Source organism: Tarenaya hassleriana, unplaced genomic scaffold (assembly GCF_000463585.1).
Source record: "Tarenaya hassleriana unplaced genomic scaffold, ASM46358v1 Cleome15, whole genome shotgun sequence".
Taxonomy (NCBI): domain Eukaryota; kingdom Viridiplantae; phylum Streptophyta; class Magnoliopsida; order Brassicales; family Cleomaceae; genus Tarenaya; species Tarenaya hassleriana.
In genome coordinates, this window is record NW_010964923.1 from 370,113 (window position 1) to 388,160 (window position 18,048).

At 34.2% G+C, this 18,048-nt stretch overlaps 2 protein-coding genes across 3 annotated transcripts; one reads left to right on the top strand and one right to left on the bottom strand.

Moving 5' to 3' along the window:
- The first annotated feature begins 613 nt into the window (after positions 1-613).
- Positions 614-3,458, top strand: LOC104808567 (5' exonuclease Apollo). The gene is made up of 4 exons (XM_010534270.1): positions 614-961; positions 1,062-1,167; positions 1,552-1,763; positions 1,911-3,458. The coding sequence occupies exons 1-4, from the start codon at positions 764-766 to the stop codon at positions 3,042-3,044; spliced, it is 1,650 nt and encodes a 549-aa protein (XP_010532572.1). The 5' UTR covers positions 614-763; the 3' UTR covers positions 3,045-3,458.
- A 5,501-nt stretch (positions 3,459-8,959) lies between these two features.
- On the bottom strand, positions 8,960-11,655 carry LOC104808569 (serine/threonine-protein kinase HT1-like). Of its 2 annotated transcripts, XM_010534271.1 has the most exons (7): positions 11,374-11,655; positions 10,559-10,913; positions 10,321-10,442; positions 10,038-10,231; positions 9,760-9,934; positions 9,518-9,652; positions 8,960-9,353 (listed from the first exon to the last, which is right to left on the bottom strand). In XM_010534271.1, the coding sequence occupies exons 1-7, from the start codon at positions 11,380-11,382 to the stop codon at positions 9,147-9,149; spliced, it is 1,197 nt and encodes a 398-aa protein (XP_010532573.1). In that variant the 5' UTR covers positions 11,383-11,655; the 3' UTR covers positions 8,960-9,146. The 2 variants fall into 2 exon arrangements, with proteins under 2 accessions (XP_010532573.1, XP_019057562.1); XM_019202017.1 differs by having other exon boundaries at positions 10,559-11,655.
- Between the last annotated feature and the right edge of the window lie 6,393 nt (positions 11,656-18,048).

The window sequence follows — 18,048 nt, forward strand, 5'->3', positions numbered from 1 at the left end:
ATAAAAAACAATATCAGTCAAATTAAATATTTTTACCAGTTCTACAAAGATTCATGTTTTTTTACCATTCTTCGCTCTGAAGAATTTTTTTATTTTAAAATTCGATTTACAGAATTTTTCCTTTCCCAATCTATACATGTTTATTGTAACATTTATGCACTTATTTTCGCAAAAAAAATATTTTTAAATATAATGAAAATTCTCTTGCTCTTCTCTTCCCCTGTAATTGGGAAAATCACCCAAATAACCCACTTGGGTCGTATCTATTTCAGTGTACACCACCCCAAATTTTTTTTTTTTTCAATTTTAACCCACTTTTCGGTGGGAAAAGTTTGAAATACCCTTTTCGTTTTATTTTTTGCGACTTTATTACGACTAACATATAACTGATATACAACTAAAAATAAGACAGATGATTTTTTGCCACCTTTTTTAGAATCAATTGTAACTATATTTAGACTTAATTACGAAGTCGTAATAACGAAGTTGGTTTTGAACGGATAAATATCGTAATTCATTAAGGGTAATTTCGTCTTTTCGCAGGAAAAAAATGTATTATGTTTTCGGTGGTGTAATGCGACGCAACTGGGTTATCTGGGTAAAAAACCCGTAATTGTAATTTGCGGCATGCCCGCCAAATCCAAACCCTAGCCTCACCGTCATCGATTGGACAAACCGTTCGAATCCACCATCACCATCGGTCGGACCAAAAACCCTCTAATTCACCACCGCCGTCGCGGTTCGGCGGACACCGACGGCGAAGATGCCGATAGAGATGCCAAGAGGGTTGCCCTTCTCCGTCGACACCTTTGGACCGTACACGACGAAGAAGAGGAAGAGGCATCATTTCTTGACTCATGCCCACACGGACCACACCGCCGGAATTTCTGTCGCCAACGCCGTTTTCCCGATCTACTCAACCTCGCTCACCATTTCTCTTCTTCTTCAACGACATCCTAAGGTTTAGGTTTTATCAATCTCGCCTTCTGTTCGTGCCCTTTTGACTCAATTCGTCAAAGTTTCTTAGTTCAAATTGTTTTCTCGCTTCTGGGTTTGTGCAGCTTGATGCGTCTTTGTTTGTGAGCGTCGAGGTTGGGCAATCGGCGTGCATCGATGATCCTGATGGAAAATTTAAAGTCACCGCTTTTGATGCGAACCATTGTCCTGGTACTCCTACTGTGTAATTGTTTCCTTCTTAATTCGTTGGTTTGTTTTTCGATTTGCGAAAATTTGATGTTTATCCTGGAATTTATCAAGTTCTTGTCCAGTAATTCGGTGTCTGCAATATTATTTTCGAGCTATAATTTTGCACGAATCTACAATTTGCTCTTCTTCTGAATTTTATATTAGCTTGAGAGGATTATCTGTCTGATTTTATGTGTAGAATAATCTCATAGATTGAGATATATACTCTAAAAGATGCTGCAGGCTATATAAGAGTTGCCTTAGCAGATCATTTTCTGGATTCTTGTTTGAAGTATGAGGTGTTCCCTAAAAGGCTAGGCTAGGATCATGTTGTCTGATCTGTCATGAAATCTCTCGTAATTTCAGGAGCTGTCATGTTCTTATTTGAAGGCAATTTTGGTAATATACTTCACACTGGTGATTGTAGACTAACCTCGGAGTGCCTACAGACCTTGCCTGAGAGATACGTGGGAAGACAAGGCAAGGCACCGCAATGTTGTCTTGATTACATTTTTCTCGACTGTACATTTGGGAAATTCTCTCGAGGGTTTCCAAGCAAGCATTCAGCGATTAGACAGGTAGCCCTGTTTCGGATGATACTGCATTATCTTCATTGTCCTTAAGCTTTTTGTTCATGCATGCTGATTTGCTTTATTGTGTTATTCTTTGTCAACTGACTCCATTTCGTTGCAGATCCTTACTAATTTATATTCATTATTATTCAGATCATCAATTGCATATGGAGACACCCAGATGCGCCAATTGTCTATCTTGCTTGTGATCTTCTGGGTCAGGAAGATGTACTCGTAGAAGTTTACAGAACATTTGGTACCAAGATTTACGTTGATAAAGCTACCAACCACCACTGTTTCAGATCACTAATGGTTACACATCCTGAAATTGTGTCTGAAGATCCATCTTCCCGGTTCCACATATTTGATGGCTTCCCTAAATTGTGTGAGAGGGCTAGTGCAAAACTTGCTGAGGCTAGATACAATCTTCAGCCTGAACCCATTATTATCCGCCCTTCTGCTCAGTGGTTTGTTTGTGATGAGGATGAATCTCCTAAACACAGAAGCCAGAGTCCAAAACGGAGAAGAGACAGATTTAATGAAGCTTTGAGGGATGAGTTTGGTATATGGCATGTGTGCTACTCCATTCACTCGTCTCAAGAAGAACTGGAATCAGCCTTGCAACTTCTTTCCCCGAAATGGGTGGTGTCAACAACTCCATTTTGCAGAGCAATGGAGTTGGACTATGTGAGAAAAAATTGTTTGGTCAGTCGACTAGGTCCAGATGATCCTTTGTGGTTGCTTCTAGACATCGATGTGCAATGTTCCTCACCTGTCAGTTGTTGTCCCATGATAGAAGAACATAGCCAGCAGGATTATTCAAATTCCCAGCTGGAACCTGTAATAGAATCTTCTAGCATGAAGAAGCGCTTGAGTTTGTCCACTGACAAAAGTCTACCCGTTACACTTTTTGGGAGAGCGAGGCTCGGGTTAGAAGAATCTGATCGTTCAAACGAGAAGAGAACCATAACCAACAGATATGATGAATACACAGTTTCAAGGTTGAACATGAAGGAAGTAGTCGAGCCTTTACAAGATGTTACCAATGAAAGACGAGATGGAGTAGAACCTTCATTTGAGGAAGTAAACGATGACCGTGATGATGCAGAAAACTCAACGGCTGACTCGGGAAAAGAGAGTTGGAAGGGATTTTCTCCGTGCAAGAATCTGAGCAAGAATCTGAGAAAGCTGTACAGATCGATGAATGCCCCTGTTCCACGGCCGCTCCCCTCCTTGGTTGAAATTATGAACGCCAGGAAACGTGCTCGAAAGCATCTCGTCTTGTAGAATCGGTATCAAAACCTAGTTGTGGTTTTGGTATAGTTCATCTTACTCTGAATTGCATTGTGTTTAGAGATCATGGTTAATTAAAATCATTAGGGTTTGGTAAATGACGAGGATCACTGTGCTGAAGACATGCATGGAGATGGAGGATGCTACCAAGTACCAAGACCAAGATGAAGGAGACGTCATGCATGGCTGCTACAACAAAATTTTGATGATTATGAGTAAGGATTCTTGAGGCCAGCTTTCATTTCTTGAAGCTCAAATTTTGAGTTCTTGAATACTTTTCAGAAGATTTTTTTTTTAAAAACATAGATCTTGAGGGTGGTTGTTGTTGTTGTTGTTGAGAACTTGAGAGTACAATTATGTAAAGAGATTTTTACCCATTGGAAGATATTGTTCAGTTTCAGAGCAGAATTCAACTTCAACTGGGAAAATTGCAGAAATAACCTCAAATGTCGTTTCTTACTTCAAGGGATGACCTTCTAGGTTTAGGGTTTTTTAAAAAAAAACTAAAACAACGAAAAGACTAGTTTACCCTTAAAAAATTGAATACGTGGCAACCTTCTATCTATATAGTGAAAAAAACTTCGAAAATTTCTTCTCTCACTTTTTCTAAAAATTCAAAACGTAAATTTTTTTTTCTTTTTCTCTCCAAAGATATTTCTTGGCGATTCTAACAAAAAATTTCTTAATTTTTGTCTTACACTCGACATATTTCTCTACTATGACAAGATCCGACGTTCCAAAGTTGAAGAATTTGAGAATGCATGGAAAGTGTTCGATAAAAATCCTCAGAGAAAATTTAGCTCTTAACACGTCATACTAGTCATATCGGTCAGACTTTGGTCATACCGATCAGATTTTGGTCAGAGGTCACAATTTGGTTAGCCGGTCACACTTTGGGTGAAGATAACTTATGTTAAGAGATTTTTTTTATACATGGAATTAGATCACCAAAACGATAAAAAATATATTCTTATAACTCTTATACAACTTTTTGAATCGTTTAAAGTTAATTTAGACCTTTACTTTTCGTGTGAAAAATAGTCATACCGGTCACACTTTGATAAGACGGTCAGACATTGGTCATACAATCAGAATTTGGTCAGACAGTCAAACTTATTGAAAATTGATGAATTTATCATTTTAAAAAAGTGTTATTATGGTATAATAATAATCTAATATAACAAATCGGTCAGACGGTCAAACTTTGGTCAAACCGATGATACTTTAGTGAGACAATCAGACGGTCAACCTTTGGTCATACCGATCATATCATCAGTCTGGTCATAAGGTTATACTGGTCAGACTAGTCATACTTTTTCAAAAATGATGAATTTACGAATTTAAAAGTGTTGATCAAACATGTTCTTCTTATATAGAATTTTAGCTTATTAGGGTTTCACTTCGATTCGATTCGAAGGAACAATATCATTTAAGCTTACACTCGTCAAATTTTTCCTTTATAACGAGATATGGCACACCAAAGTTGAAGATTTTGAGAATGTATGGAAAGTGTTTGATGAAAATCCTGAGAGAAATTTTGGCTACCGAAATACCACACCGGTCAAACCGATCCGATTTTGCTCATGGTTTCAAGAACAATGATATCATCAATAATGTAACTCCTTCCAAATAAGTCCTAAAGTAATAGTAGTGTTTGTATAATACATTAGATACAATTGACTTATGTTGGAAGATTTTTTTTTACACATGAAATTAGAACTCCAAAATGATGCAAAATTATTTTTAGAACCCCTATACAACTTTTCAAATCGTTTAAATTTAATTTAAACCTTTCTTTTTCGTACCCAAATGGTCAGACGGTCATACGGTCAGACGGTCATACCATAGTCAGACGGTCAGACTTGTTCGAAATTGCATAATTCATCGTTTTAAAAATGTTAACATAGTGATAATTATATCATATCACAAATTGTTTAAGTTCAAACTCGGTCGTAACAATATGGATTGACCACATTTTTTGTTTGACAATAGAATTCCTTCCAAAGAAGAACTAAAGTACTAGTAGTGTTTGTGTAATACATAGGATACAATTGACTTATGTTGGAAGATATTTTTTTTACACATGAAATTAGAACTCCAAAACGATGCAGTAGTATTTTTATAACCCCTATACAACTTTTCAAATCGTTTAAATTTAATTTAGACCTTTCTTTTTCGTACCCAAATGGTCAGACGGTCATACAATCAGACGGTCATACCTTGGTCAGACGGTCAGATTTGTTCGAAATTGCATAATTCATCGTTTTAAAAGTATTAACATAGTAATAATCATATCATATCACAAATTTTTCAGGTTCAAATCTGTCGTAGCAATATGGATTGACCACATTTTTTGTTTGACAATAGAATTCCTTCCAAAGAAGAACTAAAGTACTAGTAGTGTTTGTGTAATACATAGGATACAATTGACTTATGTTGGAAGATTTTTTTTTACACATGAAATTAGAACTCCAAAACGATGCAGTAGTATTTTTATAACCCCTATACAACTTTTCAAATCGTTTAAATTTAATTTAGACCTTTCTTTTTCGTACCCAAATGGTCAGACGGTCATACAATCAGACGGTCATACCTTGGTCAGACGGCCAGACTTGTTCGAAATTGCATAATTCATCGTTTTAAAAATGTTAACATAGTGATAATTATATCATATCACAAATTGTTTAAGTTCAAACTCGGTCGTAACAATATGGATTGACCACATTTTTTGTTTGACAATGTAACTCATTCCAAAGAAGAACTAAAGTACTAGTAGTGTTTGTGTAATACATTAGATACAATTGACTTTTGTTAGAAGATTTTTTTTTTACACATGAAATTAGAACTCCAAAACGATGCAGTAGTATTTTTATAACCCCTATACAACTTTTCAAATCGTTTAAATTTAATTTAGACATTTCTTTTTCGTATCCAAATGGTCAGACGGTCATACGATCAGACGGTCATACCTTGGTCAGACGGTCAGATTTGTTCGAAATTGCATAATTCATCGTTTTAAAAGTATTAACATAGTAATAATCATATCATATCACAAATTTTTCAGGTTCAAATCTGTCGTAGCAATATGGATTGACCACATTTTTTGTTTGACAATAGAATTCCTTCCAAAGAAGAACTAAAGTACTAGTAGTGTTTGTGTAATACATTAGATACAATTGACTTTTGTTAGAAGATTTTTTTTTTACACATGAAATTAGAACTCCAAAACGATGCATTAGTATTTTTATAACCCCTATACAACTTTTCAAATCGTTTAAATTTAATTTAGACACATTTTTTGTTTGACAATGTAACTCCTTCCAAAGAAGACCTAAAGTACTAGTAGTGTTTGTATAACACATTTGATACAATTGACTGGTCTCGGGAGATTTTTTTTCACGTGAAATTAGAACTCCAAAATGATGTAATAATATTCTTATAACCCCTATACACCTTTTTGAATCGTTTAAATTTAATTTAGGCATTTTTTTCGTACCCAAATGGTCAGACTTGTTTAAAATTGCATAATTCATCGTTTTAAAAATGTTAACATAGTAATAATCATATCATATAATAAATTTAATGAGTATGATCAGTTTGACCACTTTGATGATTATGACCAGCGTTACCAATTTTGTGAGAATAATCATTTTGACCAATTTGACAAGTATGACCAGTTAGAAGTACGACCAATTTGACCATTCTGACACATATGTATGACCAGTTTTCCGAATTCTTCCATTTTGATGAATTTCACATATTTAACGATTTCGATCAGTTATAATAACTTGAATCATGGTATTGTTGATGAAATGCTCAAACTTAATATTGTTTTTTCACAACAAATTTAATAACGTATTTTAGAAACAATATTTACCTATTATTTAGATTTGTATTTAATCGATAAAATGCTCAAACTTAATATTGTCTTTTCACAATAAATTAGCTGAAAAATAGATTGGAAGTAAAGAGTGTTGGAAGATTATAGAATGGATAAGAAGAGAGACTGTAGTTTATTCCACATATGCGAATGGAGAGAGAGAGGTGGAAGAGGAGAGAGAGAGAGTTGAAATATTTTTTAAAATTAAAATATTAAATAAAAAAGGAAGGGTATTTTTGGAAGGATACAATTATAAGGTTATGAGATGATTTTAGTTTTTTTTAAAAAAGAAGGGAGGTCATGCCATGAAGTAAAAATGACATTTAAAGTCATTTTTGTAATTCCCCCACTTCAACTTCAGAGTTATACTATTACCTAGGTTAAAAAAAATTTTAAAAAATCCAAAAAAAATATATTAAACTTTACAAAGAAAAAATATCACATTTGTATTTTTATCAAATAAATATTAAATTTTTTAATTGATATTGAACTTTTTTAATTGTGTTTAAAAAAATATATGAATTATATATAATTGTAAAAAAAAATTCAACTACAACAATTTGACGTGTTGCATTTTGTTAAGTTATGTCAGTTTATTTGTTTATTTTGACAATCGTAAAAGAGTTGAAAGTATTTTTTTTATAAATTTAAAAAGTTTAATGTTTATTTGACAAAATCAAAAGTTTAATATTTTTTTTTTCAAAATTGAAAAGTTTCCAGTATGTTTTTTTTTTAATTTTCCTTTCAAATATTACTATATCTTTTTAAATTTAGTATTGCTTAATTAAAATGAGTTGAGTTACGTGAAACAAATTAGTTTTTACAAGGAGCCTACTGGACTGCCAAACCTTCGGCAGCCATATCATGGAATATGTGGAAGTTGATCAAGATGAAAGATAAGATGAAAGATAAGGTGAGAGGTTTTATTCGCAGTAAGTTGGGCGATGGACAAACTACATACTTCTGTCTTGATCACTGGACCGAGTTAGGACCACTCATTGAGTACATCGGGGAGCATGGACCGAGACTGCTGCGCATACCCATCCATGCAAAGGTAATAGATGCAACTCGTGATGGAAGATGGGACTTGCCGGGGGCTAGAACGCAACGGATCCAGGATCTGCATGTTGAACTCATGAGGATTCCGATCCCAACACCCGCGACACTGCTGACAGGTATGTATGGAAGGAAAATGATAATTCCTTTGGATTTGAGTTCTGCAGCTCGAAGACATGGAAGCAAATTCGATGTACATCCCCACAAGTTCGGTGGTGGAACCTTGTCTGGTTTAAGCAAGCAATCCCGAGGTACTCGTTCATGCAATGGGTGGCAATCCAAGAAAGGCTGCCTATGAAGGATAGATTGCTGAGGTGGAATAGGATACAGGTTATCACTTATGTGCTATGTAATCAGGGAGAGGAATTGCACAATCATCTATTCTACGATTGTTCCTATAGCTCGAAAATATGGTTACCTCTTGTGGGGAAGATTTGGCCTAACCCTCCGGTGGAATTCTCATCTTGCCAGACTTGGCTAGGCGCATCATGGGAGCTGAAAATGCATGGCGAATAACACTCCTAAAGGTACTAATCCAACATTCTCTATATGAAATTTGGAAGGAACGCAATGCCAGAATCTTCAAAAACACTGCAGCAAATACCCAAATGCTCCGAAGACGATTGGACCGCTCTGTCCAAAGCACTCTATTATCGCTCCAATAGGAACGCGACTGTGAAAGCAACACCCTCCTCCAGAAGTGGTACTCCCTATCTCTTGATCGAGAAACGTAGTTATATGATCTGATTGGTTATGTATGTATTTCCTTGTAAGGGTTCTTTAGCATAAGCTTGATTTGTGGATCTTGGATTATGTACCACCCCTTTTGATAAATATACCCAAATTTCATTAAAAAAAAAATAATTTTTTACAAGTATAGTTTTTTACTTTTGGGGGTGTGCAAGAAAGTTCTAATTATTTTTAAAAGAATTAAGCATTGAAAGAAATTCGTGCAAAAATTACAAATTAAACATTGAAATAAAATTTTGGGCTCTATCCATTGAGTAAAGGGATGTCATCAGATCAGATAATGCGGTCGAACAATAAACCAACACAGATGAAACTTATCATCAAACTCACACAATTCAATTTTTTAAGAGAATCCCAAAAGTTTCTTGAGGAACAAGAAACAGAAGAGAGGAGGGGTAAAAAAGGGAAATTCAGGGGCCGTGAGAGGCGGCGAAGCAGAAGCAGCCGGAGATCTGATCGTCGGGGATCATACCGCCGCCTTTTGTGGTATCGAGACCTTCCAGCATCCGAACCACCTCTTCCATGTCCGGTCTCTTCTCCGGTTTTCCGTCCCAACACCTCTTCATGATGTTGGCTAATGCCGTCGGACAGCATCTTGGAATATCTGGTCTCAGGTTCTGTCTCTCACCAGCAAACAAACACAAAAAAAAGTTTCAGGCTTTCGATTCGGGTTTCATCGGAAATCACCAAAAGAGGGTTCGATTTTCGATACCCAGAAAGGAAAAACTTCGGATTTTTAGATTTTTGCAAGCGAAGAAAGTTGCGGAATCTGTAAAATGACCTGTCGGACAACGGCGGAAGAGACATGGACGAAGCTAAGATCAGCATAAGGCATGTCACAGCAGTAGATTTCCCAAAGGCATATCCCGAAGCTGTAAACGTCGCATCTTCTGTTGTAGGGCTTCCCGTCCAGAACCTGAACACAGAAAGAGTTCACCATCAGGACTCTGCCGGAAAAAGTGTTTGGAGAGAAAGAAACTGGGGAAAACAGAGAGAAAGCGAGGGAAAATTTTCTGTCATTACCTCAGGAGCCATGTAACCAAGAGTGCCAGTTTCACCAGTCATGTCCTTTGGATTCTGAGCTTCCACACGAGCAACTCCGAAATCGGCTATTTTCAGGTTCCTACTATTGTCCAGAAGCATATTCTCCGTCTTCACGTCACGATGAACGATCTTCTTCGAATGCAGATAGCTTAGCCTGCCAGGATCAATAGCGGACAAAACCCCCGGAAAGATATTGAGATTCGGGGTTTATCACAAAACCGCGATTCCTTCAAGAGAACCACAGATGAAGATTTTACCCTCGGGAGAGATCGAGAGCTAGTTGGATGACGAGCTTGTAAGCAAGTTTCTTGCGTCTGTTACGGATCAGAAACTGTTTAAGAGTTCCACCGGGAAGATACTCGACAACGACGCAACACGCTCGGGCGGGCAATGATTGCTCGTCCGACGAAGGTATCTTCAGATTCCTAGTTCCCATCGACGCCCCGACAAACTGTTACATTCGACGAGTTTCAGAGATTTTTAAAACTGATTCGGAAGAAGAACTGAAAGAACAAAAGTGAAAGGATCTTTGATATAAACCTTAGTGACATTAGGGTGGTCGAGTTTGTGCCAGACAGCGACCTCTTGGCAGAACGAATCCCTAAGAGCTGCTGTCTCTGCATCCGTGGCGTAACCATCTTCTCCCCAATCAAGCACTTTCACTACATACATATATATATATATATAGCAGAAAACCAGACAAAAGCAACATGATTTCAGAGTTGATGAATCCATTAACCTGAAACAAGAAAAGGGTTTGACGGAGTTTATGATTTACCGGCAACTTCTTGGTTATCGTAGAAGCCTCTGTAGACAGTGCCGTAGGCGCCACGAGCGATGACGTGTCTCATCTCCAACTTGGCCAGATCGATCTCCCATTCCTCTTTAGGCCTCTGGTTATTCTCAATGTTCCTCGACCAAACCCTACTCAGATGTTTCTCCAGCTGCATGTCCAAGCTCTTCAGATCGATCTTGTCCGCCCTAAAGATCATCTCTTTCTCGCTGTTGTTGTCGACAGCTTTCCCTCTTGGATTATTACCCGCTTCACCGCTTTGAATTCCCTCCGTTTTCCCTGTTCGGTTCGGTGGTTTCACACCACCAGCTTCCTCTTCTTCTCCTGGTTTTCGATCCATCTTTTTTCCACAAAGAGAGAGAGAGAGAGAGAGAGAGAGAGAGAGAGAGAGAGAGAGAGAGAGAGAGAGACCTGCTTCAATCAGAGTGAACTCGAGCAGAAACGGAGAGTTCACCAGACAAGTTTCAAAACCCAGAAGTCCATTCTTACATTCTGAATCAAAGTTTCTGTCTTTTCCGAGAAATATTCGCTTTTATGAAATCAAGGGGTTTTCGATTTACATGGAAAAATGAAAACTATTTCCCCAACCCTACAAAAAGTGCAGAAACACAGACTCTACACAGATGAAAAATCACGACTTTTTTTCCTCTATCTCCACCGATAGGAAATTTGGCAAAGATGAAACTCCCATCCAATAATAGGAATCCCAATCCCAACCAAACTGGGGAAGAAGACGATGATTCGAATATGAAAAGAAAAAAAGAGAGAAGTAAACCCTAAGAAAAGGACTCGCCGCCCACCATTATCATCGGAGCAAAGCACGAGATTCCAGAATCGACCCAGAAACAGCAGAGGACGGAGAAATCCACGCAAGATCCTCGAAGATCATATATAATCAGCACACGAGCGGAGATGCTAACGGCGGGTATTGGATTTCGCGGCGAATGGAGCGAGATTCCACCCAGAAAACAGCGAACTTTCTCCCAAGATTTTGCTTTATTTGTGTGATGATGAATGGAAAGACCTGAGAACCGAAGAAAGGAAGAGAGCGGAGGGCGGAGGAAATGGCTGTTTCCAGTTGCAAAATCAGGCTGGTTTTAAGGATGACTTTTACGTGGAAATATATAAAAAACTGGTCAATTCGGCCGGTCCGGCCCGCGCTGGGTTTCGAGTTCGGGTCGGTCCAATTTTTTTCGAATCTAAATTATCAAATCCGATTTGGGTTTAGGTTTGGATCCGACCAAACCACTAGGGGTGGCCATTTCGGTTATTAACCGAATAACCGAGTCGAACCGAACCGAATAAGACATAACCGTATCCAAACCGAATCCGACATCAAAACCGAACGGTTATGATTTACTTAAACCCGAAAAACCGAAACCGAAACCGAACAGAACCGAACCGAATAAAAAATAACCGAAAAACCGAGAGAATAACCGACATTTTCTTTGGAAAATTGAACTTTGTACCAAAACCGAACCGAACCCGAACCGAAAAATAACCGAACCGAACCGAACTGGAATTTATATAAAAACCGAATGGTTATAGTTTTTCTATAACCGAAATAACCGAACCCGAATATAACCGAACCGAACCCGAACCGAAATCCAAATTGGCCACCCCTACAAACCACTAAAAATGTTCTTTGATTTTTTTTTAAAAAACAATTCAAATAGATCGAGTCTACTCGAAACCTGATCTGAAAATCCAAATTTTTTTGAGTTTTTATCCAAAACTTGTTATTTTTAGAGTCGGACCGGGTCGACTTCGAAATTCAAACCAAAATTGACACCCTATATACACCCCGTATGGAATTATAAAATCCACAGAATAATATTTTTTTGCCATATTTGTTCTTGTAATTCTTGGTCAAATTTAGATGAGAAATAAGTGAAAAGTTTTGCCATTTTTATTTGTTACGTTTGACTAAAAACTCACTTCAACTGTTTTATAATTATTAAATAATTACGAATGCATATATGTGTTTAATATTAGCAGACAAACTATATTCTACATTCTAATTCGATATCCATTTTAATCAGATTATGCATAATCTGCCTTAAATTGCATTGATAATGTGTGCACCCATAAAATTAATATTTCACCAAATTTGTAGACATTTTCCCCTTTCTTTTTTTTTTCTTTTTTTTTTTTTTTACCAATTTTCACTTTTTTTTTTTGCGAAATACCATGCGTGCATGGACTTTTCCGTACAGAATGTTTGGTGGGGAGATTCTTATAATAAATGAAACTCTTAAGGTACATAGATCGTACTATGTACTACTTAGAACGGGTTTGGTTGACATTTTGTTTCGTTTTTAGGAATCGAATTATATCGAAACGAAAAATATTATATTTTTTTATTCAAAATTTTTAAACGATATTAATTTTATAAAATTATTTTTTTCAAACCCGAGATAAATTTTAAAAAAATCTAAAAAATCAATTTTTTTTTATAGAATCCAACATCGAACCGAATATAGTATAATAATCAATTGATAACTATTTTGTAAAATCGAAAAAAACCAAACCTAACCATTCTCGACCCAAAACCGAACCAAATACTGAAATCGTCCACTCTTTCATGGTCCATAATTTGGTTCACTTATCTTTATTTTTTCCTAGATCTTATTTTCCATATTTCTATTCAAATCATACATTTCAAGATTTACTTTAACCTAATACGTTGTAGATAAATATCATTCTGTATACGTGCTTGAAATATACTCTCTTTTTTTCGTTCATTGTTCTTTGATTCTAGTGTTTTATTTAATTTATGAAAAACAATAAATAAATAAACAACTGAGGTTGTGTACGATACGTACGAGGTTAGGTTACCTTCAATAAGTAAGAGAGTTATGTCGTTATTCGTGTTTTGTCGTGAAATGAAAGGGAGATAAGGTGGCATCTTTCCGTATCTATTTTGAGATTTGTCTCTCCACACTTTTATTATGCTTTAATTGGAGATAACATTTCAGTTCTTTCTTCTTTTTTTTTTTTTAAAGTAATATTTTTCTTTACACTTTGATTCTTATATATTAATTACCTCCGAATATGTACTCATAACCACGATAATGATGATTAATAATTTAATATTTTTCTTTTAAGCAAAACCCACTAAGTTTCATCCGTATAAATATCTATTAATTATGTTTAAAAATTAATAAACTCCGAATAGAATAAGTTTAGCATTATAAAATAATGTGTGAATTATATATATATGTATATGTATATATGCGTGGGCTGAGAATTCGGAAGGCCCATATAATTTGATATTTAATGCTTCGAACAACGAATAAGTAAACATTTATTGGGCCACTTCTCCCAACTTGGGCTTATTAAGCCTAAATTCAGATACCTATTCGGCTTTTGCAAAAATAATAGTTATATTTAATCATTAATAAATCCCAAAAAAACTATATATGAACATATCAATTTTAACAAAATAAAATCTAAATTTTATTTTTTTATCAAATAAAATCTTAATTTTATTTTTCAGTAAAAAAAAAACTCAAACTTTGAAGTCGTTATCATTTTTAAACTTAAATATTGACGTGACATACTGATATCATAAATGTTAAATCAATATTTTGATCATATTTGACACATCATCATCTATATATTTCAGATTTTATTTTATAAAAATTGATAAGTTTAAATATTTTTTTTGAGATTTTTCTTTTGGTAAAATGATATTTGAAAAAGTCTATATTATATTATAGCGTGGAAAGAATTAGGAAAAAAAAGGAGAACCTCACCTTGGTTTTTGAAGCATACTTCATAAGTACAAAAGTCAAAAAATTATAACACCTCAATTTCAATTTTATATATATATATATATATATTACAATTGGAAAGTCCAAGGTCAAACAAAGCAATCAATAATGATGCAAAAAGCATATAAATTTGAGAGATATGGACAAACGAGTAATGTTTGCAAAAGGAAATACACTTGTCGTTTCATACTTTGTCCCATTATATATAGCTAAATATAATACAGATCACCAAAACATTTGAACATATAATATATGCTCAAAGGCGACTTATGTTATCTTATGAGGTAGCCAATCATATCTTGCAAATTTTTTAAATGATCTCGAAATTATTTTTTATAAAATAAGATATTTCACTCAAACATATTATAGCTACATGTTCAAACATTGTAAATGTGGACATAGTTGTTGCAAAAAGAAAAAAAAACTTTTACTATATTTGTTGCAAAATAACATATTTATCAATATAGAAAATACTATTTTTAAAAAAATTGGAATAAACTATTTATGCATACTGAAAGCATAATGTCTCATTTTTTAAGTACAAATATATGTGAAAACCAAAATTTTCATATATGTTAATAAAATACCAAATTTCTTGTTTTGGCACATTAATTTGGAAATCGATTACAAAAAAAAAAATCGAAATGGTAAGGAGAGAAGCAAAGATTCCATGGTACAAACACAAGGTTGCCAAATGATGACTTTGGTACGTCGGCATTTCCTATGGCCATTTATATCAAAGAAAGAGGATCTTTGACTTATTATAAATATTTAGATTTTATGACTTTTTATAACCTTTTAATTATTCTGTTAATATGCAACCTGACATGCACAAAAAGACCATCTCACAGCTTTAGTATATCCCTAATTTCAAAGACCCGATTTAGTAAATAATAAAGTAATTATATATATATATAATAATACTAATAACAATTTATGACCAACTTTAAAAAAAAAATAGTAACCAATTATGTGATTTACGTCATGTGGCGTATCATGTGGCACGTGACAGAGAGAAGCATGTTTGGTCGACACTATGATTTTCGCATGGAGCTCCTTTTGCCAGAAGAATTCATATGGAACCACTTGGACCATTTATATTCCTTAATTTCATTAAGATTATTAATTTTTTTATTTAACTATTTGCAAATTGTTTATACAAAACATGTTTATAAAGTATATAACAAACCATGTTGGTTTTATTAATATAAACTATAATATTTCAAAGCTTATTAGTTGGTTTAGTAACTTGTTTAAAAATAGTTGTAATAAAAATATTTTTGAAAAATAACGGAAGTGTGCGACAGCATTTGACGTGTCACTGTCTCTTTAACTGCGGTTATCACTTCAAGAAATATGATTCGACCGTCGCATCAGAATGTGAAAATCCCAACGAATTAATACGACGCCGTTTTGTGAGGGAGACACGAGTCTTCTTTCATCCAGATGTCTCCGCGTGTTCGAATCTCGACCGTCATTTTCGAAATCCACCGTAATACGGTGAACCCTAACGTATTTGATAACTCCGTGGTTCTGAATAAATTTCCCGCCCAAGGGTCACATAACGTCTAGCTGTCAATTTTTTATTCCCGAAAATGCCCATGCTCTAAAAGTATCATTCCGGGATAAGGAGATGGGTATAATAGTAATTTATAAAAAATTATACGTACGAACAAAGGTAACCCCACCGTCGAATTTTTATATTTTATTTTGGGCCTTTTAACTTTATGGCGTCACGGGGAGGACATGTATGATATGTATGGTTGGCTAAGAAAAAAAACCGAAGGTGTAATGAATAATAACTTATCTTTGATATTATTTGGACGTGATTTTATTAACATTCCACCAACAGTATTCAATAGAAACGTGAATTCATTTTTTTGTTCATTCGGACATTTAATTTAAAAAAAAAATTAAATGCCTGATTTTTTATACGTCATATATATATATATATATATATATATATATATATATTAGGGTAAAGAAAAAGGTTGTAATAATAATAATAATAATAATAATAATAATGTTCATGCATGCATGCAATCAGAGGCTTGATCTTCTCCTACCGTTAGCATTTGTTTAGTTAACCCTAGCTAATCACTATTTACCATAAATAACTGACCAATTAAATCGTATTAAGTGTCATGATTACTCATAAGTGCTTTCTCGTGATTACCATGATCCTCAGTGGCGATTCTTGATTAACTTCAAATCTCCCTGATTTAGCCTTGTAACATGTTTTTTCCCCTTTTCATCGAATTTTTAATAATCCGTGTTTATTCTTTTTATTTACTTTTTTAGATATCGATGTTCGTATAATATTATTTACGACATTACACGATTTTTTTATTAACTAGTTGATTATGTACTCGCTCGAAAAAAACCTGATATTTTTTCCCAATACATTAATCGAGAAAATTCCATTACTCTTTTTTTTTCTTCTTATTTATCGGAATTCATTTTTTCAATAAGACATGGAAAAAAAATGCTAAAATAAACCCATCATGGTCGAGTGGTCGATATGAAGATGTAAACATCTAAATATACAAAATGATCTATATATAAAAATTGATCCCGGACCTAGAATGAATATAGTTGGACCTAAAAATCGGAACCATCCTGGTTATAAAAAAAATGCTAAAATAAGAATATTGTGTCACTAACTGGAACATAACAACAGTGGGATTGTTTCATAAAATAATTCGATTTGTACATCAAGCTCAATCATTTTTAAAATTTAATTTATTTTTTTATGGTGGACAAAACCAACGACTGTTGATATAGTCAACATAAGTTTGGTATTTTAATTTAAAGGAATAAGGCGAAGTCAACATGAATACGAGCCAAGAGTAGGTAAAATCTAAAACCAAAAATATATGTAAATAAATAAAATATACTAAAGTAAAATGTCACGAAGCAGTTGAACAAAAAAGATTAAGTAATAAGTTTTACCATCTCTTATTTATTTTGATTCGATTTAAGTTTTTTTTTTGAAGCAGTTGAAATAGTAAATTTTATTATCATGCACATCAAATCGAATAACAATTATGATATTTTTAAAATAAATATTTGATATGTTTTACATAATATATATGATATTTCATGTTTCATATGATAGAATCTATTTCATTCATCACAAATGTTATTGGTTTTAAAATAGATTTTAGACAAATTAGAGATGGACATGAAATACGATGGTATTTCATATTTTATTTGATCTATAAATCATACTATTTCACTTCCTTTTGTATTTGATGTATTGGTGAATGCTTATTTTTATATAATTTGTATTACATTTCCCTTTGTTCGTTTAAATAATTTGAATAAATATTCGAGATTTTACCGATATAATCAAATAAAAAAATTCACAAAGTAAATGGGATCATAATGCTATATTTAATCCTAATATTCACTACTCATCATCCCTAATAATTAGTTATTCATTTTATTGTTAACACAAAGAAATAAAGTAAAAAAGAAAGAAAAGGGAAAGAAAAAAAAAACAAAAGAAAAAAAATGTAGCGACTAGCAAGAATCAAGGTGTCCGTTACTTTATTAAAAGCAAGGATTCGGAAGTATATTACTCCCAGTTTTTTTACAGACAAGGCGAAGCATCCCAAGATTTTACAGGGAGATATATACATATAAATACATAGATAGATATACACGTAGGAGATATACGTGTGTGTATGTGTGTAT

Coding starts and splice junctions, on each gene's coding strand:
- LOC104808569 (XM_010534271.1), bottom strand. Junction 9,935..10,037: donor GCTCTCGATCTCTCCCGAGG/GTAAAATCTTCA, acceptor TGATCCTGGCAG/GCTAAGCTATCTGCATTCGA. Junction 9,653..9,759: donor TTGGTTACATGGCTCCTGAG/GTAATGACAGAA, acceptor TTCTGTGTTCAG/GTTCTGGACGGGAAGCCCTA.
- LOC104808567 (XM_010534270.1), top strand. CDS start 764: ATGCCGATAGAGATGCCAAGAGGGTTGCCCTTCTCCGTCGACACCTTT. Junction 962..1,061: donor TTCTTCAACGACATCCTAAG/GTTTAGGTTTTA, acceptor GGGTTTGTGCAG/CTTGATGCGTCTTTGTTTGT. Junction 1,764..1,910: donor AGCATTCAGCGATTAGACAG/GTAGCCCTGTTT, acceptor ATTATTATTCAG/ATCATCAATTGCATATGGAG.